General features: G+C 36.4%; 1 protein-coding gene across 1 annotated transcript; it reads left to right on the top strand.

The window, feature by feature from the left end:
* The first annotated feature begins 8,575 nt into the window (after window positions 1-8,575).
* bloc1s5 (biogenesis of lysosomal organelles complex-1, subunit 5, muted) lies at window positions 8,576-20,623 on the top strand. Its single transcript, XM_084102239.1, has 5 exons — window positions 8,576-8,783; window positions 9,481-9,563; window positions 9,710-9,839; window positions 16,765-16,823; window positions 19,777-20,623. The coding sequence occupies exons 1-5, from the start codon at window positions 8,762-8,764 to the stop codon at window positions 19,948-19,950; spliced, it is 468 nt and encodes a 155-aa protein (XP_083958365.1). The 5' UTR covers window positions 8,576-8,761; the 3' UTR covers window positions 19,951-20,623.
* Window positions 20,624-21,851: the final 1,228 nt, after the last annotated feature.

Here is a 21,851-nt window from a genome sequence, read left to right as displayed (position 1 = left end):
ATCATTTTTAAATAGATACAATTTATAAAATAACATTCAAATTTCTCAAAAAGTTGCCAAAATTAATGGCACACCTATAGAAATTTTAAAATATAATTTAGATTTTTATAGAAAGTAAAAATCTTCAAACAACTTAAGTATATTCCCATTATGATACATTTTAAAAATTCACATGAGCAATTAGGAACACCTAAGGGGAAACCCATGACTTTCTAATTCCCATAGACTTTCCATTTCCCATAGACTTTCCAAATTCCTACAGTCATCCATCACTACGGGAAATACCCTAGAATACACAAATGACATGTAACAAAATGTTGAGCTGCACAAATCAGGAATTGGTTATAATAAAACCACTTAACAACTGTGAAATGTTCATTTCCACACAAAAAAATTGCCAAACAACTATAAATGTGACCACACCTTTAAGCCTGTTTTGACTCCCTGCAGAGTGATAACACTTTATTTTGATCCCCTTTGAACACTCTGTTGACTAAGTTACTTTGCAACTATGTCAAATACATGTCCCAGTAGAGTATTAGTAGACTGTCTGCTTAATATTTGCTAACTCTTTTTTGTGCTGGTCCTTCAACAAACATTCTAGACTATAAGTAACTGCAACTATGTCAACTTATTCTAACCCTAACCCTACCAGTCTTCTAATACTCTACTAAAATACTAATGAGAGCTAGTAGACATGTAGGTGCAACGTTAATCAACAGAATGTGTAAAAGGGACCATCAAAATAAAGATAAACCTGATTTTCTAACAGTTCAGAAGTAAGAAGTATTTACTTGAAATAGGTTTTGACAATATAACTAGAGTCTTATTAATTAAAAAAAAACACTGGCCTGTGTGTGTGTTCGTGTGTGTGTGTGTGTGTGTGTGTGTGTGTGTGTGTGTGTGTGTGTGTGTGTGTGTGCGTGTGTGTGTGTGTGTGTGTGTGTGTGTGTGTGTGTTTTAGATTGATCTATGTGTGGTTAAGTATGACGTCTAAAACAAAGCTTTTTCAATAGATTTTGAATAACATTACACCTAAGAAGATCTCTCACATGTGGTAAAATCACTGAAACACACGGCTTCAAGTGTCTTTTTTTAATCATTCTGTTTAAAGTCGGCATGAAACGGATGTTGCAAAAGTTTTTTCTTCCCTATAGTGACGTATATCTAAGTAAAACAACTTATAGAACAAGTAATAATGTGGGACGGGACTTGGATCGTTGTCGTGTGCTATTTCTGTGATCTCGTGTGAGTGACAGAATGTCCTTCCCTCGCGCCAGTAAACACATCACCAGAGAAGGGATGTTGTTGCAAGAGGAGGGGAAGCTATTTTGATTAAAGATTACAAGGGCACATGAATTAAAGAAAAAATGATGTGCACATAATTCCATATAAAATAAGTCAATTTTGAAGTCTTTAAGACATGCGGTATGGAAATGAGGTCACTATGTGTATTGAGCAGAATGAGAAAAGTGTGTTTCTCTATAAACACAATTCCCAGGTGACTCCAGAGCAATGGGCAATGATTGTGAACCACCACAGGCTTTACATTTCAGCAGCGTGTACATGTCTGTGCGTGCTCGCTCAAGCTGGTGTGAACGTTTGCCTTTCCGTCTACTGAACGCGTATGTTGTGTTTTTCTACTGTTTCATTATGTCCTATATTTTAAATTTATAAGCAGAGGAGGCAACGGCGAATTAAAGCACTTTATAGTGGCCCCTGTTGAGTATGTGGGGACACATCGCTTCCGTCCTTCCAGATCTGTGAGTTAATTTGACAGCTCATGGGGTGTTGTGGAGTCTCCTCTGTGAGACAGGTACCCTAGGGCGAGCCAGCTGGATTGTGGATGCTTACAGATTTGGCTTCAGCTTCCTGCTGGGTGTCATCTGTCTGTGCGCTCTGCCGCTGCATGGCTAGATTTTTTTTTCCATCCTCCTGACATCATGTGGCTGAGCAGTTTGTGCCTGGCAGGGTTTGTCTTTCCAGGTCTGCCATCAAACTCAGCCAGCGAGGTCCTAATCCGGCACGGCACCGCTCCCAACGCGAGCACCCCTGGGCACCCCCGGCATCCAGTCCGGGAAACCGCGGGCCCGCTAAAACTTCCACAAGCGTCAGAGGAGATCGCTGCACTCCTACACACGGCCGCTGAGGGGACGAGAGAGGTGGCGGGGGGAGCCGCTGCCAGCGGACTTGTTTTGCTCACACACGGAGAATGTCCCCACTTCCACCGCCGGCCTGTCACTTTGATTGTGCGCTCCTCACGGGATCCGCGCTTCCACAGGTTCGGGCATCTCTCCGCCTGTTGCCGGCAGTTTGACTCGGACACCGTCGCAAATCCACGGGGGGGATGTGACAGTGACAAGTCCGCGCACACTCGCGCGCACATCCGCATTCCCTGGCTCTCAAATCTGCCGTGAACATTAATTGTGAAAGACACGGCGATTCCACCCAAAGAGCTTTACAGTTTAGCATTGCCAGACAGGCCTGACAGGGTTGCTGGGGTTTCCAGAAAAGCACATGATGATAAGTGCATATGTTGATTCTCAGACTACAGGAGGGGTCCAGTGGACTCCGTTCAGCCCCCGAGAGAACGCGCAGACTAACTCCGACACCGGCCGTGACGGGCTGTTTTCCTCTCTGTGCTGCTGGACTCTCAGGGGGTAAAACGGTACCAGGATTGGTGACCTGCTCTTTTGCCCAGGGTTGGATCTGACTGACGGAGAGGGAGGCAGAGCAAGATAGTAGGGCAGGTTGGTCAGCCCCAGGATGAGAGCTCTCGCCAGGGCCGCGGGTCACGAGAGGTCCTCCACCTGTTTCACGCCACCACCCGCCTCCCGAGTCCCCGCGGCCGCCTCTGCGGCAAGAAAAGGAAGATAAAAGACAGTGAGAGCGAGTAAACAAGAGAACGAGGGAGAGAGAGAAAGCCATTCACTGTAAAATAATGATACCCATTGGGTAATGTGAGCTCCGTGGCCAGAGATGGCGAGGAGGGGTAAACGCATGTGTGTGTGTGAGTGTGTGAGTGTGTGCGTGTTCGAGCCGGCCCTGGTGGGTATGTTTTGTAAAGCTTGTCTCAGACCTCCTACTAAACACTTTCTGTTCTCTAACCGCTCCAGGAGTCAGAAGCTCTACAGCAACGCACAAGACCTGCACACTATTAAATTCCATTCTTTTGAATCCCAATCATATCATTTTTAAAAATGTGTCATGTTTACGAGTTATATAATATTAAAGTCCGAGTTAATTAAACCTAGGGTCAGTTTCTGGATAAACACAAAACTTAAGGCAAGACCATTGTTTGTTTTTTTCAGGACCTGTTACATTTTTTCAGACTAGTGGAAGGAAGACATCTAAAATACACATTTAAGTGTTTATTTTATTACACTTTACATATTTGAGTCTGAAAATTTCAATTACAACACATCTTTTAAGGCCATTTTTCTCCTGCACCGAGTCAGAAATCTCCACTTCAGTAGTACTTACATACACCAAACTTTCCAGTTTTGTCTGGGTTTTTTTTTATTATCTGGTTTTATAAAGGCTTTTAAAGAGGGGTTTGTTAATATATCAGTCACCTAATATTGGTTGACAGTATTTCCGGGTTTATGAAGTGATTAAAAAAAAAAAAAAAAAACCTCTGTAAAAACCTTTAACTCTGTTTAACTCTCAATTTTAAACTTGGCTTAATCCAATGATCAGAGGATACATTTCATTTGCAGTTTTTCTCAACTGAAAACTAAAGCCAGTGTTGTCAAAACCATTAAAACAGCCTACATATTTTTTTTTTTTCAGTACACATTTTTCATAATTTAATACAAATTACAGACATCATTTTGTCATAAAATTAATTATGACAAAATTCACACACTAATTTCTCCAATCCAAGTTTCAAGCTTTCAAACATTAGCACAGACATCTAAAGTAAAGCTGTATTCTCAAATGCTCATGGCATGTTGTCAGATGGCATCATATTGAGCTCTGCTGGGTTTGTAATACACACAGCAAAGGAAATACAATTTACATCGTTCACACAACTACCATGACTTTGCTATGTGTAAAAAGGGTCCTAAGTAAAAAAAAATAATTAGTAAAAATTTTTTTAGAGCAAACAAATAATGAGGACCCTGGAGAAAGGGTTGAAGAAAGATACAGAGGAGATGATGTAAGAAGGGGAAAGCAGAGAGGAGGAGAAGAATAAATTGACCATGTTACGATCTCTCGCTGAAAGACACTGGACAGTGAGAAGCTATATGTGAAGGGATCTACAGTACAGTGGTTTGAATGTCAGCACTAAAGGTGATGAGGTGGGTATGTCATATGGACACAGTGCTGGCTGATTAAATGCAATCTGGATTAATCAGATTCCAAAATTCGATAATTAGATTATTATGTTTTAAAATATTCATATTCGGACTATTTACAGTTTTATTGATTACATGATTACTTTATATTCACAAAATGGCAGCTGTAGCCTAGTAGCATTTTTTTTTTTTTACTCTATGTAATTTTATATTGCTATAAGATTATCCTATTCCAATCTATGTGTGTAAATTAAAAGTAAGGTCAAAAGTAATTTAAAAGTAGTCAGATTATACCTAAAATGTATAATGCAATGTTACTAACTACCGTTTGCATCATGTAATTTGTATGCAGTAATGAACTACAGTTTGTAAGTAATCTACCCAGTATGTCAGTATGTTACAGTTAAAGTCCCTGCATGAAGAGCCAATATCATCACATCTGTGTTGCAATGTGCCATATTTTCATTTTTACCACACGCAAACCACTATTACACAGTAACTGTTATCCAAACAATGGAAAAGGCCTGCACTGAGGCATACATGTGTTACCTGAAAAGAATGCAGTATTTTAGCTAAGTTCAGACCGTTAAAATTTAGTTAATCAAGAACACACGTTGACTCCCAAAAGCAAAGCATATTGTCACAAGGAACTTGCAATTAAACAGCCTATCATACCAAAATTAAAAAGTAAAATAATAATGAAGCATAACACAATGAATGTTAGATGGAGTTACATTTACAGCTACAGGAATGATTTTAAACCCGCATACAAAACCATTGCTGGTACATTTACATTTGTGTAATTAGACTTGTGACTCAAAACCACATCACTACATCCCTGTGACAACTAGCCCCAGGGCCACTGTATATACGTCATTTATTTATACTTTTATTTAGCACTTATGGAAAAGAGACTAAATATAATTGTGATGACTTTTCCTAATCCTAATCAGGATTGATGATAAACAAGATTTTAAACTTGCCTCATCTAACACCCAGCAATGAAAAATGTTAACAATAGGGTCTATGGGACCCAAAACATTAAGAAATGAATGTCATTCTCTGCCATTGTAAATGCACAGATCCCGCATGTGCGCTGATGCTGGTTTCATGAAGTTCAGCGTTAGCTGCAATAGAGATGATGATGCTGAGAGACACATTCTCATTACAGCAATAATCTCTCGCTCTCAACATACTGAACACAAAATATACTATTCATAGTCTCAAAAAAAAAAAAGAAGCAGATGTCCAATGATCTTTTCTGTCAAGTCCTTTCTTATTTTGCTTCTAAAGATGTAAATGTTCTTCTTCTTTTTTTAAGAAAACCCAATATTATTAAAATTGTGCTAAATAAGTTCATGCCTTGCTAAAAGGAAATCTAATTATAAATATGTCAATATGTACTGAAATAACTAAATAAATGGCAGTAAAGAGTGTAATGAGAGTTTATTGTATTGCAGGGACTGAATCAGTAGGCCTAATGATGCATTTGAACACATGAAATACATATTTTTCGAAGATTTTGTGAATCTTCAGATGTACAGTGTACATAAATACACTTTTAATGTAGAGTTCATTCTTAATAAACATCTGCCCATTCATGTGGCTTCATCATTTAAATAGAAATATTTTAAACCAGATGTACCTTTTTATTATAATTCTACAATAACCTGGATAAAGAAAAATGTTCATATGAACTTAAATATGTGTTGTATTGGAGTGTTCATTTATTTTTCCTCATTGTCATCACTGTTCAGTCATTTAACTAAAGTATGGCAGAAAATCGTAACTAAGTAAGACTTTGTCTCCATCTAGTGCCAATGTAATTTTTTTTTTTTTTTTTAATCAAATATAAATAATATACAAATATAAATATAAATAAACAAATGTGTTGTAAAGTTTTTTGAATAGGTAGATAAAATGTTGCGTGTGACGTAAGGTTATTAACAAAGGAACTTACTTGAATAGTTTTTCTGATTCCAATCTAAGACCCATTTGCATAAACATTAAAAGATCATTTCTGTGAGATTTAATTATGGTGATATATAACAGGCATTCAGTGCTGGGTAGTAACTCATTATATGTAATCTGGATATTCCATATTCCAAAATATAAATCCTTGTTAGATTAGATTATATTTTAAAATACTCATAATCATATTACAGTTACTTTTTTATGTATTACATGATTACTTAGTAGAATGGCAGTAAATTATTTAGAATTCATAGATTCTCCCTAAACATTCTAAAAAAACCTTTGTCTTCCACACTGTAAACAACATATTGTTGGTTTAACTTAAAAAAATAAGTTCAAATTGTTTGCCTTAAAATTTTAAGTTCATTGAAATAAAAAAAATTGGTTCAGTTACAGCTGTTTAATCAACAGAAACTCGAAATATTGTTATTTGAACCACATAAATCATAAGTTGATTTGACAAAAGAAAAAAAATAATAACATATCATGAAAATTATTTTTTACAGTGCAATTTGTGTGAAATTGCACACACAGACCGGCCACTAGTCAGGCGACTATAATTACGTAGAAAATTGAGAGGACCACTGCATAAACAAATAAAATATTTTAAAAAATTCTAGTTGCTGTTTTATTTTGATTGCTTTAATTTTAAAATGACTCTTTTTATTTTATTTAACATTTTTAAGATGTATTAGCTTTTCATCAATTTACGAACTCCCTGCAGTACTTTAACAAACCCTAGTTTGGTAAACCCTGACATAATGCAATGTCTAATGAACTTCATGTTGTTGATAACAAAAAAAAAAAAAAAAAAAAAAAAAAAAAAAAAAAGGTTTTGTTTTTTACAATATGGTACAAGATTGCACTATTCAAATCAATGTTATAAAGAAGTTGGGTCAAAATTCATCTAAAAGTCATCAAAAAGAAGTCAGATTACATTAAAATGTGTAATGTAATAGATTACGTTACTAACTACAATTTTAATAATGTCATTTGCAGTAGTAAATAGGTTGCAGTGATAATATTCTTTACTTTTTTTAGTTAACTCTGCAAGCACACCATACAGGCTCAAAGAACTGTATCACGTTGAACATTTGATTTGCAGATTGAATGAATAACAGTATATTCAGCGCTCACTTATATGGACACACAGCTGCTAAATTTAACAAACTACAGTCTCTAAAACAACTGAATAACACCAGCACCCAGGTGATCCATAAAAATGATACTGGGCTGGACCAGGATGGAATTTACGGCTGGGCTGCTACTGCAAAATCACTTGTATCCAAGGAGAGACACAAGGATACCTGGAAAAAGTAATATGTTCTGATGAATGATCCCACACCCTGTTTTGTAAGGCAGAAAGCAGTCCAGACTGATTGATCACAGGCCAGTCCTGCAGGGAGAAATCAGATACTTCATCAGGGAACTGGAGGAAGGCCTGCTTTTATTATATAAGCTTTTATTCTGACACTTGCTGTTAAAATGAATAAATAAAATGCTGTCGTAAAGTTTATGGCTGCATCAGAATTCCCATACTTTCAGAGTAGGCCTATGTATTAAATTCAGTGAACTTCTCAACTTTTGTGCCTTCTGTCAAACCATAATGTCTGTTGGCAACTGTTGCGTAGGCCTACATTAACAAATCTTTAAAGGACATTCCGTCTCAGGTGTTTAAAACCTGTCAGGTCGAAAAGCATTGTTCTATACCAAAAGGCATTGTTCTATAAGACAAAAAGCTTATCTGAATGAAATGATGCAGTTACAAATAACTGAATGTCAAATGTTCTTTACACTTTTAAACTTTACTTAAGAATACTTAGCATAAGAATAAAGCTAGCTTAAAAAAATAAAAAGTTATCAATAATAAACAACCACCACTGCAGACGCACTGCAGGGGGCAGCAGAGAGACTGGATCTTGGTAATATTGGGAACCTCAGTGGTAGAAATGTAAGAATATACAGAGTAGTCTAATTCAATTATACAGCCACTACTAGTAATACTGGCATTAATTAATTAAGAATTCATATATTACTAATATTGTATATTTAAAAATAAAAATAAATGAAAATAATTTACTCACCCTCATGTTGTTGTTTTACATACAATAAAGTGTATAAGGTTCAGTGTTGTTTGTCCTCGGTTTAGCAGGAGTCTAAATTTAATTTAACTTCAAACAGGGCTGTTGCTTCCTGTGAAGTTTTAAGTAGCCTAACTTTGTCCTGTTGGGACTTTTGTTTTATAAAGACACTTTTATTTTGAAGTTCACTTCAGGGCTTTTATTTTGCAGTTATTTCCTGTTATTAATTGCACGTGACTTTTTGAAGTATGTGAAAACCCTATGGTGAAAACCCATTTTTGTCTGTATCATTCTGCAAAGAAACATTTCACTCGTTTACATTCCCCTGTCATCAGAGTTTGTGGATTGAAAACATTTTGACTGAATAATAAATATCATCGTGTAAGGCTGTCAGATCATCTCTTGATGATGGAGAAGATAGTTAAGGGTGAGTTATGTTGTTGATAATGTGCAGTATTATGCATTTTAAACATTTTTATTTGCAGTCAATATAGCTGCTAAAGCGATTCGAGATTCAAATGTGTATTGATATTTACACTAGCAGATATCAGCACTTGTCCATTGCTGTGAATCAAATCATAGTGAGCTTTCTAAATATAACGTTACTTAGCTCGTTCGAGTGAAGTTACTAAACAATTACACTGAATTGAGCTGAATAATGACACTAGTATACATTTATATAAATATGATGGGCAAAAATGCTGCTGATTGCTCATCAAAATGCACAAAAATATGTAGGATTATTTTCCCCCTAGGTTTATTATTTATTATATTAATACTACTATTTATCCTTAATTATAATAATTAATTTTTAGATTAGTTATAATATAATTCAAATATTGATCTTAATGCATAATTATAATGATCACACATGTTTAATCATTATGAAATCCAGTAATGTTTATTAATGCTATTAACTAGAAGTAATGTCATTTTTAAAGCATTAAAGACACATTTGTCATAGTTTATCTAACATATCTAATAGTTTTCACTATCACCTAACATAAAATCATCAAATAATTCAATGAATGTAGTTTAAAACACATTAGATGTCTTGTTTAATTTGCTACTCTTTTTTAAAATTGTGATATTTATTTAATGTTGCAGTATTTGTTTGGTCACAGATGTTGGTGATATTCAGTCCAGACTGATTGATCACAGGCCGGTCCTGCAAGGTGAAATCAGATACTTCATCAGGGAGTTTGAGGCAGGCCTGGTTACATTACATTTTAATATCTTTTATTCTGATCCTTCCTTTTAAAATGAATCAATAAAACATATGGTTGCTTCCAAATGATCTGTGATGTACTGACAACAACCGAATTTACACTACAAATCTTTGTTTTTCCTCAGGAGAAGCGTGCTTTCAGAGAATGCCGTCTACTTGAAAAGCTGAATAAGATGACGTCGGACACTAATGAGCATGATCTGCCGCGGTGCACTGAGAATATGCATGACAAACTGTGTGACGCTCTCACACGACGTAAGTTTCATTATGTATTATAATAAAGAGTGTGATGAAGTGTCAGACAGAACAGGAAGAGAAAAGGGCCTCTGAAGGGCCACTGTGTTTGTGTAATAATCTACAGTGGGTTGGACAATGAAATTGAAACACCTGTGGCCTGTTGCACGAAGCTAGCTAAACAAACTCTGAGTTTAAGAATAGTTTTAGAGTTGACAAATCCAGATAAATCCAACTTGGTTTAGATCAGGGTTCACCAATCTCGGTCCTGGAGGGCCGCTGTCCTGCAGAGTTTAGCTCCAACCCCAATTAAACACACCTGAACCAGCTAATCAAGGTCTCACTAGGCATACTAGAAACTTTCAAACAGGTGTGTTGGAGCTGGTTGGAGCTAAACTCGCAGGACCGAGATTGGTGAACCCTGGTTTAGATCATGTTCGGTGGTCTCACAAAGCTCGGTAGAAACGTTCTCTGTCAACTCAGGTTTGATCCAGGGTTTGCGGTTAACTTTGAAGCACGTGCACCCGAAAGTGTGACAAGTGCGGCAAACAGCCAATCACACGGAACATTCTAGAACCTCTCGCGAGAGAGACGGTGCAATTCACTTCTCTGCTGAAGATTAAGAGATCATTTTGAAAATTATCATGAAATTAAATGCGTTTACAAGGCAGGAATAGACACTGCTGCTGCAGCGAAAGTTTGAGACGGCAGCTGAAAGAAAATATCGATATATGAATCAAAGAAATAGGCCTAGGTAATTGTAGGTTCACAAAGAGCTGAAATGAATTCACCAGGGTTCGTACGGGTGCTTGAAATCCTTGAAAGTGCTTGAATTTTGATGTTGTGTTTTCAAGGTTTGAAAAGTGCTTGAATTTTGGATAAAATGCTTGAAAATGCTTGAATTTGTAACTGTATTTCTTTCATAAGAAATATCTTTCTGACGAAATAGTTCTTTATTGAATGGAGAAAAAATGTAGCCCTTCAGAATCAGATACAGATTGATTTGCGTTACGCTGGCCAGAGCAAAAGTAGGCGGAGTTTTCATTTTGATTTCCGCGGTTGTTTGGATGCACCGTTTTTACTGGCCACGCAGCGGCAACAGTTGAACTATTTTAAACTTTGACCGCGGCGTGCGCGCGAGCTCGTTGAGCTCCGCTTTGGTCCGAGTCGCGCGGCGCAAGCCATTGAAATATATCGGTTTCATTTCATAGCGCAGCGCGGTCCGCGTCCTATCTGAAAGGGCCATTAGTGACAGAGTACTTGGTGTGATAATGTAATTTAAGTATTGCATGTCCGTTATGTTCATTTGTGGAATATGCAGTGAACATTGCCAAAATTACAGAACTGTAACGTGCAAATTAACCTGCAAACGTTAGCCCAGTGCATAACAGCAGTCGTTGATTGCTGAACTGAAATCAGTCAGTGTCATAAGTAGTATACTGTTACTGTAAGGTTTAGGATGGCCCTATGCAATATTTACACTGCTCTATTCCAGTAAATGTATTAGCTAACGTTATGTCTTGGCCCAAGACATCTTGGCAATGAAATACATTTATCAGGCAGGTGCCTGTGCACTCAGATATTGTTCAAACCTTGTCGTCTATATCAAGAATGTGTCCCAAAACGGGAAGGCCTGTCAAATATTTCTAACTCTTCATATTTGAAATTAATTCAGTTTTACAGCCTATAAATCACATTATCTGGTAAGCAATATTGGACATTAATATAATGAAAAGTATATTATTCATATACTTAGTGATACATTTTGAAGAATAAAACTTGTGATTGGTTTAAATATTAGGGCTGCACAATATATCGAAATATTGCAAATGTATATATTACAATATGCATAATTGCATATCGCAATGGCTTGCAATAACTGGGGTCATGAACAAAAGACAAAGAAAATCACTCACTGCTTTTGGCTGAATAGGCTAACTTTTGTAGCTTTAATAAGAATCAGTATATTTAATTCATGCAGTGAAAATTAAGCAGTGTTTATTTTTACATTTGATTAATCAGTTTCTGTTGTTAAATAAACCTAGTGTAGGAATAGGATAACCTGAACCCCTAAACCCCAGTGATGTTAAAATAACACTTCTTATGCTACAGAACACTGATGTTCACTGTCTTGAAGTTGTAGGGATATTTTCTTATCACAAAAAGAATGTGAAACACGTATGTGTAGGTTATATCATTTTAAAGATATTTTAAAGATAATTTAACCCCTTAACTGTCACCTGCCCGTATACGGGCAACCTTAATTTACTTCACTATATTACAATTAAATCCTAATTTAATCATGACAAACTATATATTGTTGGAAAGGTCTAAGACTCCTTAATAGATATCTCAGCACTGTTTTTTGTTACAATTTATGCAGGAACAGAAATAGATGAATTTATGACAAGAGCGCACCTCAAAAAATCTACATCATAACAGGCGTTTCTGGCGTTTGTCACAAAAAGTCAACGCACACACTTTTAATAATTGAAACTTTGGTTTTCATGCTAAAAGTTCATAATAAAACATTTAATCTAGTATTTGTCACTAAAAAAAAAATATAAAATAATATTATCCTCTAAAAAGTATAATATACATATCCTCTAAAATATAATATTATCTTTTTTATTTCCTTTTTTATTACATCACACATTTTAGTAGTTATCATAAATTAGGTATCATTTGAAAGCTTATGATCTCAGAATTTATCCTGTGAAAACTGTTTTGAAATTGGACATTGTGTTACCATAGAAACGGTACTGTAAATTATTTTATCAGGCTCCTCCCCTTTTGGGCGTCGTCATGTTTCATAATTTATGATCAAAATATTTTCTAATCTTGACAAAACACATATTGTCAGAAAGGTCTGAGTCTCAAGGTTTCATATTTTGTGACAGAAGTGATATTTGGACAGAAATTTATTCATTTTTTATGGTAGAATGCATACAGTTAAATTCAATGGAATTCAATGGCACCCGGTGGCTATTTTTGGTAATACGCCTAAACAAAATCTCATGGGAACTTCAATTTTTGTGATATCAACTTCAAATTTGGAACACAACTTGGTTAGATATATGGCTTTGATTTTATAGTAATTTTTTTGTAAAACATATTTTGTAAAATATATATTTTATATAAAAGAAAAATATTAAATAAATTATATTTGATTTAATGTAAATTTAAACTTCCATAACTTTTTCATACTTTAATTTTTTGAAGTGATTTCACTTCAGTAATAATGTGCTATTTTTTCCCTTTAAAACAAGACCAAACTTGGGTCTATACTCCAAAGCATTCTTGAATTACAACCATTTAAGATTGAATAGTGCATTTTAATGTCCATTCTCAAAAAGGGGGGTGACAGGTAAAGGGTTAAGTTAATTTGACACACTTTAAGCATTATCGTATCGCATATTGAATATCGCATTATTTAATGAGTTATCGCATATCTCATTTTTCTTCTATATCGTGCAGCCCTCTGCTATTATGAAACATTTGGCTGTTTATCTCTTTTGATGTGATAAAAACACTAAATAATAATTTTAAGTATGTATTGGTATTAGGGGTGGGCGGTACACCGGTGTCATAGTCATCACCGGTGTGACATTGCGCCACGACATGGATTTTCTAATACCGTCAATACCGTAATAAATCAATTATGTTCCTTGAACGGCTGCATTTACATTAGGGCTGTAGTCAACCAAAGAAATGCTTAGTCGACCAAAGTCCTGTCCTGCACAACGATTAGTCGACTAAAAAAAATAAAAATAAAAAATAAAAATAAAAAAAAGACGCGATGTTTTGCATTTTGATTGAACATTTATTAAACAATTGTCAGAGCATTTATAAAACAACAACGAAAAAACGTTTTTGTTTTTGTTTTATTGACACCTGGGATCCCCCGCGAAACGGTTCTCATTCGCGCTTGAATAAGGCCGGCGACACACTGGCTGCTGGCGTGAGAGTCTCAGCTGCGTTGGGTTTCTGTTTTTATTTCGGCTCCCATGTTAAAAGGTTGGAGTTTGCACACTGCCTGCGTGAGACACGCGTCTCAGGCGCGGCTCGAGCCACGCGGAAAACGCGTGCATGCTAGAAATAGAACCGACGCCTGAGTGTTCCTGCAACAAGAGTGTTCTCTGGCTAGAGCGCAGAACAGCGGAGTTTGTATGAACCGAAGTGCATGCCTGAGCTTGTATTGCTGCTGTTGCTTTGACATTGTGGAAAATAGAATAAACAAAATGTATTAGACTTTTTACCCGTTATTATCAATCTAAATTAATCTCGTTTTTAATTTAGGCAAACTTAATTTCGTTTTTTCTTTATTTAAATTTCGTTTTTCTTTATTTAAATTTTGTTTTTTCTTTATTTAAATTTCGTTTTTCTTTATTTAAATTCCGTTTTTCTTTATTTAAATTTCATTTTTTCTGTATTTAAATTTCGTTTTTTTCTTTATTTAAATTTCGTTTTTCTTTATTTAAATTTCGTTTTTTCTTTATTTAAATTTAGTTTTTCTTTAGGCCTATTTAAATTTCGTTTTTCTTTATTTAAATTTCGTTTTTCTTTATTTAAATTTCATTTTTTCTGTATTTAAATTTCGTTTTTTTCTTTATTTAAATTTCGTTTTTCTTTATTTAAATTTCGTTTTTCTTTATTTAAATCTACCCTTTACTGTGTCAGTAATTTGTTAGTCAGAAAAATATTAGACTACCTTAAAAGTATTGCTTAATTAACAGACTGTGTGCGTTTTATATCACTAGTGCAGTGTCCGTTCTAGCCGCCCTGCTCGCGTGAGGTGCGCCGCTTCCCGCTCGCGCTGTTCTGTAGTTTACTATTAATTCTGAACGTGTCGCGTCTCGCGTGTCTGTCTATATTGCACCAAATGCGACACTGCACTCCCTTGTGAAGTCGATTGGATGAACGGTTCTCGAAATAATCAAAATGCAAACGGACAGACAGACACATAGAGATTACTACCTATATTCCTTACTGAGCACGAAGCAGCAGTGCAGCCAGCCACAGGTGCGGTTCCCGAGTGTTCTACGTGGTGCGCTAAACTGTGGCGCTGTTACAAAATAGCCTAAATTAAAGCATTTAAAGTTGTGGATAAAACATAGGCTAATTATATTTAGAATACAGTAATATATAACTGCTTATAAAGGAATAAATATCAAGGAGTAAATCAATGAAAATTTCTTTATTGGTGAAAAAAAAAAGTTATACCGTGATATTATACCGTCACCGTTCAAAAGATGAAAAATACCATGATATTAATTTTAGGTCATATCGCCCACCCCTAATTGGTATGTAATTTACGGTAGTGTAAGGTGCTGGAAAAAGCTTTAAAATGGACCTGGAAAGTGCTTGAAAAGTGCTTGAATTTGACCTTGGAAAAAGTGTACGAACCCTGATTCACGTTTAAAAGCATTATATATAAATGCATGTATTATATTTAGATTAATTTAAAAGCAAAGTTTAATATTGTCAATTAATAGGCTATAATAATTATATGAATATTTTATATTAATTTTAAAGTAATTATAATTCATATAATACAAATATTATAAATAATTAGCAGCAAAAGATGAGAAATTTGGTCTTTAAGGTTTTTTTCCACTATAAACTGCTTTAATTTGGAGCGAGAGATACATGGAACTGGCTTTATTGCATCTGATACATGTCACTGTACTGATTGGTCCAGTTTGGGTTTGCGATCTCTAACCCAGAATAAAACCTGCTCCGGAGCAGGTTAGCCATGTAGCGTAAGTTACCATGGCGACGAAACCCGCTAAAAACCAATCCACCTTCTTGAGCCCGAAAAAACAGAGTTTGCTCAAACAAATCTTGAACTTCCCTGGGTTGCAACTGAAACCAGCTTTGTGCAACAGGCCACTGGTCTTAGACCACAATAATTTATTAGCATGGTGTAGGGCAGGGGTGTCAAACTCAATTCCTGGAGGGCCACTGTCCTTAAGAGTTTAGCTCCAACCAGTTCCAAAAACACCTGCCTGGAAGTTTCTAGTAATCCTGAAGACCTTGATTAGCTGGATCAGGTGTGTTTAATTAGGGTTGAAGCTAAACACTGCAGGGTTGTGGCCCTCCAGGAACTGAGTTTGACACCCCTGGTGTAGGGCCTCCTTTTGATACAATACAGCATCAGTTCATCTTAGGAATGACAGATACAAGTCCTGCACTGTGGCCAGTTTTCCGTTTTCTGAATTGCTCCTCCAAAATTCCCCAAAGTAGCTCAAAAATATTTAGATCTGGTGACTGTGCAGGCCATAGGAGATGTTGAACTTCACTTTCATGTTCATCAAGCCATTCTGTCTCCAGTCTTGCTGTGTGTACTGGTGCATTGTCATCCTGATACACGGCCTCACCTTCAGGCCAGGGTACAATGTTTGAACCATTTGGTGGACATGGCCCTCCAGAATGGTTTGTTAGTCCTTGGCACATCAAGCACAGTAGAGAATGCCATGATATTGCAGCCCAATTTTACCCGGACATCCCTTTCATACGGCTTCAGACGGCATCTACAGTTACTTCTGTTGGATGTGGTTTGACATTATCCATTATCCTGGAGACCGTTGCTTTTTTGATACACCATAAATACTTGCTGTCCTAGACACAGATGAGCCAGCGGGACACGCACCAGCAATTTGTCCTCTTTCGAACTCTGATATGTATCCCATTATGTTGTGTGGATTGCAATATTTTATGTACAGCTGTGCTATTGCTTTCAACCTTCTCCCTCTGCACTTACTGATGGAAAGTAAAATCAGTGAAGATTGAAACCTCCAACACTATATTGGCCAGTGTTTCAGTTTTATTGTCAACCCCTGTATCTGTCTGTCTGCCTGTATGAGAGAATGTGTTTTTGTTAAAATAATTTGTGTGTTTATGGGAATAATTGACATTGTGTTGACATGTGCTTTTCTATTTACAGTTGAAGCAGCAAATCATATGGCGCAGAGGATCCAGCAGAGGGAGCTAGAGGCTGAAGAGGTACATGAGGAAAATAGAAATGCATCATTAAATAGGGCACAACCAAAGCTTTGCGTAGAGGTAGATCTCCTAATTAGCTTTAGTGTTAACTGTTCCTTGAGTAAAGCAACATAAACATCCTCTTTATGTATCCGTCCTCGGCGTAAGCAAAAGCAAAGAGCAAAAAACTCTTTGCCACAATTGTAACCCAGTGTAATCTAAACTGTTTTATAACCTAACATAACTGAACACCATCAAGTCTCCTGCTTTTCTCATCTTGTTAAAAATAATAATAATAATAATTTTAACATTTTTACTCTCTTAATCTATGTGGTCTATATAATATATAATCTTTTTACTTTGTATTAAACTTTTTGTCTTTGAAAATATAAATATTTTTGATGATGATTATTAAATTAAAATGTAAGGTTTGAACCGAAACATAAATAAAATCAGTGTAGATTTAATTTTTTTTAGAAAATTACATTAAATCAAAAGTAAAATAAATAATAGGAGGGAAACGCAATTTTGTTGATCGCAAATTAATAACAAAATCCACAAACTAAAAAAAAAAAAAAAAATGCAATTAATTTTACACTCCTATAACCAGCTTTATTTATCAGAAAATAATCTATTGCCTACATTTTTGTATTGGACAACATGTATAAAGAATCAAAATGCATGTGCCATGGATAAATAAAATAGAATAGCCTTTGCACGGACAATAATAAAATTATGATTGTAATTAAACCACATTGTTGATGAAAAATAAAACTGCTAGTTATTATCAATAATGCATTAATGTTTTTGAAAAAGAAACATCTTAAATTAATATAACTGAGCTGCGTGCGCTGAAGCTGAAGAGCTGAATAAACACCGGTTAACTGAAGTACTTTGTTAGCGAGTTAATTAACTCAACGTAACATATCCTATATCAGATTAACCAGATATTTATGCAACATAAACACAATATTACAACTTATATCTACACATAAAGACGCAAATGCACAAGAAGTTACGTGCTTGTCAGAATGTGTAACTCCTGTTGAAGGATGCGCTCTTTCCGTAACAACGTGCTGAAACACGGCAACTTAACCAAAATAATTTAAAACTTTTTATTACAATAGTGTTCTCTTTATAATGTAATGTATATCAGTCCAAATCATACAGTAGTTATTAATGTTGTACATTGCGTGAGCTGAAGCTAAAGCCGGTAAACTGAAGCACTTTACTACCGCGTTAATTAACTTAACCAAAGCAAATACACAAAATAAACATAACTTAAAATTGTACAAAAGGCTGTGAATGCACATGCGAACTTGACTGTGCTAGTCATAAAGGTGTAACTTATGCCATAACCACACCCATCGCTAATTAAAATTAAAGTAATTTTTTTAAGAGATCTGTGCCTCAAGTGGGGGGGCACAAGCATTTTTGGGGGCGGGCCCGGCCCCCATGGCCCGCCCCCAAAAATGCTTGTGCCCCCCCACTTGAGGCACAGATCTCTTAAAAAAATTACTTTAATTTAAATTTTATAGTATCATAGTTGCTAATTTTGTGTTGCATTAATGTTGCATTTTTTATCATTAAAACATTAAAAATATAAAGGATCCATCTATTCCATTCTGAATAAACAAACAATGCAGTTTACATGCTTCGTCGTTGGTGTCCTGAAGGGTGATCCGATGCGGTAACTCTCTCGATGAATGCTCGATCAACATCAGCCATCTTGCAAACAGACAAGCGGATTTCGCCTCAGACGTGCGTCAATTTCGCTTCAAACTTTTGCTTTTTATGCACGTCAATTTCGCTCTGGACGCGCAAATGGATTCAAAATGTTCAAGCGTCCAACTAGACGCGGTAGAGGCGAATTTGACGCGCTATTCGCGTTTGGTGTGAACGCACAGTTATGGTGTGTTCACACCAAACTCGAAGTGTATATTCGTGGGATGTTTTTCGTGTCACTCGCGAATTCTTTCTGCCATCATTTTTCCGTCATGTCTGAAATCAATTATATTGCTGCTCTGTACTTGTTGTGGAAGTCCCAAATACGGAGGAAAGCCAAACGCCGATGTGTCTGGGTTCACAAGCACCATCCAGAGGCGCACTCAACTCGGTGAATTTCACCCTCTTCACGCGAATTTTCTACTCGAGTTGAAATTTTTCAACTTGCGCGGAAGACGCGATTGAGGCGATTATCGAGCTTTCGCGGCAAATTCGCGTCATTTGCGCCCAAATAATTAAATTCGCGTTTGGTGTGAACACTCTATTACAGTTGCATATTTGTTTTCAGAATGGGATTTTTCCTGTTAACAGGATTTCCTGTTTTTCTGACTTCCTTTTCTGACCTTATACTTACCTCAAGTTGCCTTTTGGGACATACATGCATACATACATACATATCATACTTGCCTGTTGAGAGAAGTTTATTTCAGCATCATATAAAATAAACAATAATGATAATAATAATATTAAAGCAAACACAGCTCTGGTATCGGAATAGTATCGGTATCGGCCGATATCCAAATTCAGGTATCGGGATCAGATCGGAAGTGAAAAAATGTGGATCGGTGCATCCCTAATATAGGCCTAATTTTCTTATGGGGCAGATAACCATATGACAACAACTGAGAAGCGGGAACAAAGGGCGCAGGTACAGAAACACAGTGAAACAGTGAAAAAGAACTAAAAGTCCATAAAACAGAACATAAACCGAATTAAACATTTAGGTGAGGTCATATGACAGCAGTGTAGCAGTCTACAGATTTAAATATTTATCTTTGTCTGAAGTATACTGTTTCACTAACTGTTTTTAAACATGGAAGGCATTGTACACGGTGTAGTATGCAGTACTGTAGCTATATTGCAAACATAGCGACTATATTTGTAATGGTCAATTGCAAACAAATTCTTGTGACAGCTGATTATAAGTAACTGGCATAAGTAACTTGTGTTGATGTGTGTGTTTGATCAGAGCACACATCTTCAGTTGTGTGTGGAGAGGCGGAAGCAGGACTGGGAGGAGTTCCTGAAGGAGCAGTCTCGTCTGAAGGAGGAGGTGGATGAGGAGCACGCTAAAGCTGTGGGCCGACTCAGTGCTCAATATGATGAAATGAAGAAAGACCTGGCCAAGTACAGCAGCTTCTGAACCTCAACCTGTGTGTGACTGTTAATGTACTCATGTGTTTTTACTGATGACATGCCAGTGTAGTCCAATTATTTACTTTTTCCATTTTGTTGATGCTGTTGATGATGACATTAAATAAATATTTTATACAAAAATGAAAACTGTCATCATCTACTCACTCTCATGTCGTTGCAACCTTTGTGTAAAAGAAGTACTCTTCAACTTACTTTTAAAAAGAGTTCTTATGACAGATGTACTTTAAAAGAATATACTTAGCCTATGTGCAAACTGAATGTACCCACTTATCCACTTCTTTGACCCACTTAAGTAGGATTTAAGCAAATCATTATATATAATTTCATAATTAATTCTACTGTCTTTGAAATATGCTTGCACTACATGTACTGAGAAGCTTTTATGGTAAACTAAATTTTACTTTAATGTAATTTCTGTTGAAACTTGTATGTAATGTATTTAAAATTACACATTTGTAATGAAGTTGCAACTTAATACATTTAAAATATATTAACATTATTATCAAATATAACAATAAAAAGTTTAAATCATAATCATGCACTTTACATGTGTTGAAGTCAATACATCAAAATAAGTGTATTTTTTAAACAGAGATGTAAATACTTTTACGTGTATATCTTTTAATTTGACTATTAAAAAGTTCACTTTTTTAAAAGTGTATACAGTGAGGAAAATAAGTATTTGAACACCCTGCTATTTTGCAAGTTCTCCCACTTGGAAATCATGGAGGGGTCTGAAATTGTCATCGTAGGTGCATGTCCACTGTGAGAGACATAATCTAAAAAAAAAATCCAGAAATCACAATATATGATTTTTTAACTATTTATTTGTATGATACAGCTGCAAATAAGTATTTGAACACCTGTCTATCAGCTAGAATTCTGACCCTCAAAGACCTGTTAGTCTGCCTTTAAAATGTCCACCTCCACTCCATTTATTATCCTAAATTAGATGCACCTGTTTGAGGTCGTTAGCTGCATAAAGACACCTGTCCACCCCATACAATCAGTAAGAATCCAACTACTAACATGGCCAAGACCAAAGAGCTGTCCAAAGACACTAGAGCCAAAATTGTACACCTCCACAAGGCTGGAAAGGGCTACGGGGAAATTGCCAAGCAGCTTGGTGAAAAAAGGTCCACTGTTGGAGCAATCATTAGAAAATGGAAAAAGCTAAACATGACTGTCAATCTCCCTCGGACTGGGGCTCCATGCAAGATCTCACCTCGTGGGGTCTCAATGATCCTAAGAAAGGTGAGAAATCAGCCCAGAACTACACGGGAGGAGCTGGTCAATGACCTGAAAAGAGCTGGGACCACCGTTTCCAAGGTTACTGTTGGTAATACACTTAAGACGTCATGGTTTGAAATCATGCATGGCACGGAAGGTTCCCCTGCTTAAACCAGCACGTGTCAAAGCCCGTCTTAAGTTTGCCAATGACCATTTGGATGATCCAGAGGAGTCATGGGAGAAAGTCATGTGGTCAGATGAGACCAAAATAGAACTTTTTGGTCATAATTCCACTAAACGTGTTTGGAGGAAGAAGAATGATGAGTACCATCCCAAGAACACCATCCCTACTGTGAAGCATGGGGGTGGTAGCATCATGCTTTGGGGGTGTTTTTCTGCACATGGGACAGGGCGACTGCACTGTATTAAGGAGAGGATGACCGGGGCCATGTATTGTGAGATTTTGGGGAACAACCTCCTTCCCTCAGTTAGAGCATTGAAGATGGGTCGAGGCTGGGTCTTCCAACATGACAATGACCCGAAGCACACAGCCAGGATAACCAAGGAGTGGCTCTGTAAGAAGCATATCAAGGTTCTGGCGTGGCCTAGCCAGTCTCCAGACCTAAACCCAATAGAGAATCTTTGGAGGGAGCTTAA

Source organism: Abramis brama, assembly GCF_963993115.1.
Source record: "Abramis brama genome assembly, chromosome: 24".
NCBI classification, from domain to species: domain Eukaryota; kingdom Metazoa; phylum Chordata; class Actinopteri; order Cypriniformes; family Leuciscidae; genus Abramis; species Abramis brama.
Note: the sequence above shows the minus strand (reverse complement) of the source record. Positions and strands in the feature narration are given on the sequence as shown.

What these genes read in the sequence shown, in the direction of transcription:
- bloc1s5 (XM_084102239.1), top strand. Translation starts at nt 8,762, where the DNA reads ATGATGGAGAAGATAGTTAAGG. An exon ending in ACTTCATCAGGGAGTTTGAG is followed by an intron (nt 9,564 to 9,709) that starts GCAGGCCTGGTT and finishes GTTTTTCCTCAG; the next exon opens with GAGAAGCGTGCTTTCAGAGA. An exon ending in GTGTGACGCTCTCACACGAC is followed by an intron (nt 9,840 to 16,764) that starts GTAAGTTTCATT and finishes TTCTATTTACAG; the next exon opens with TTGAAGCAGCAAATCATATG.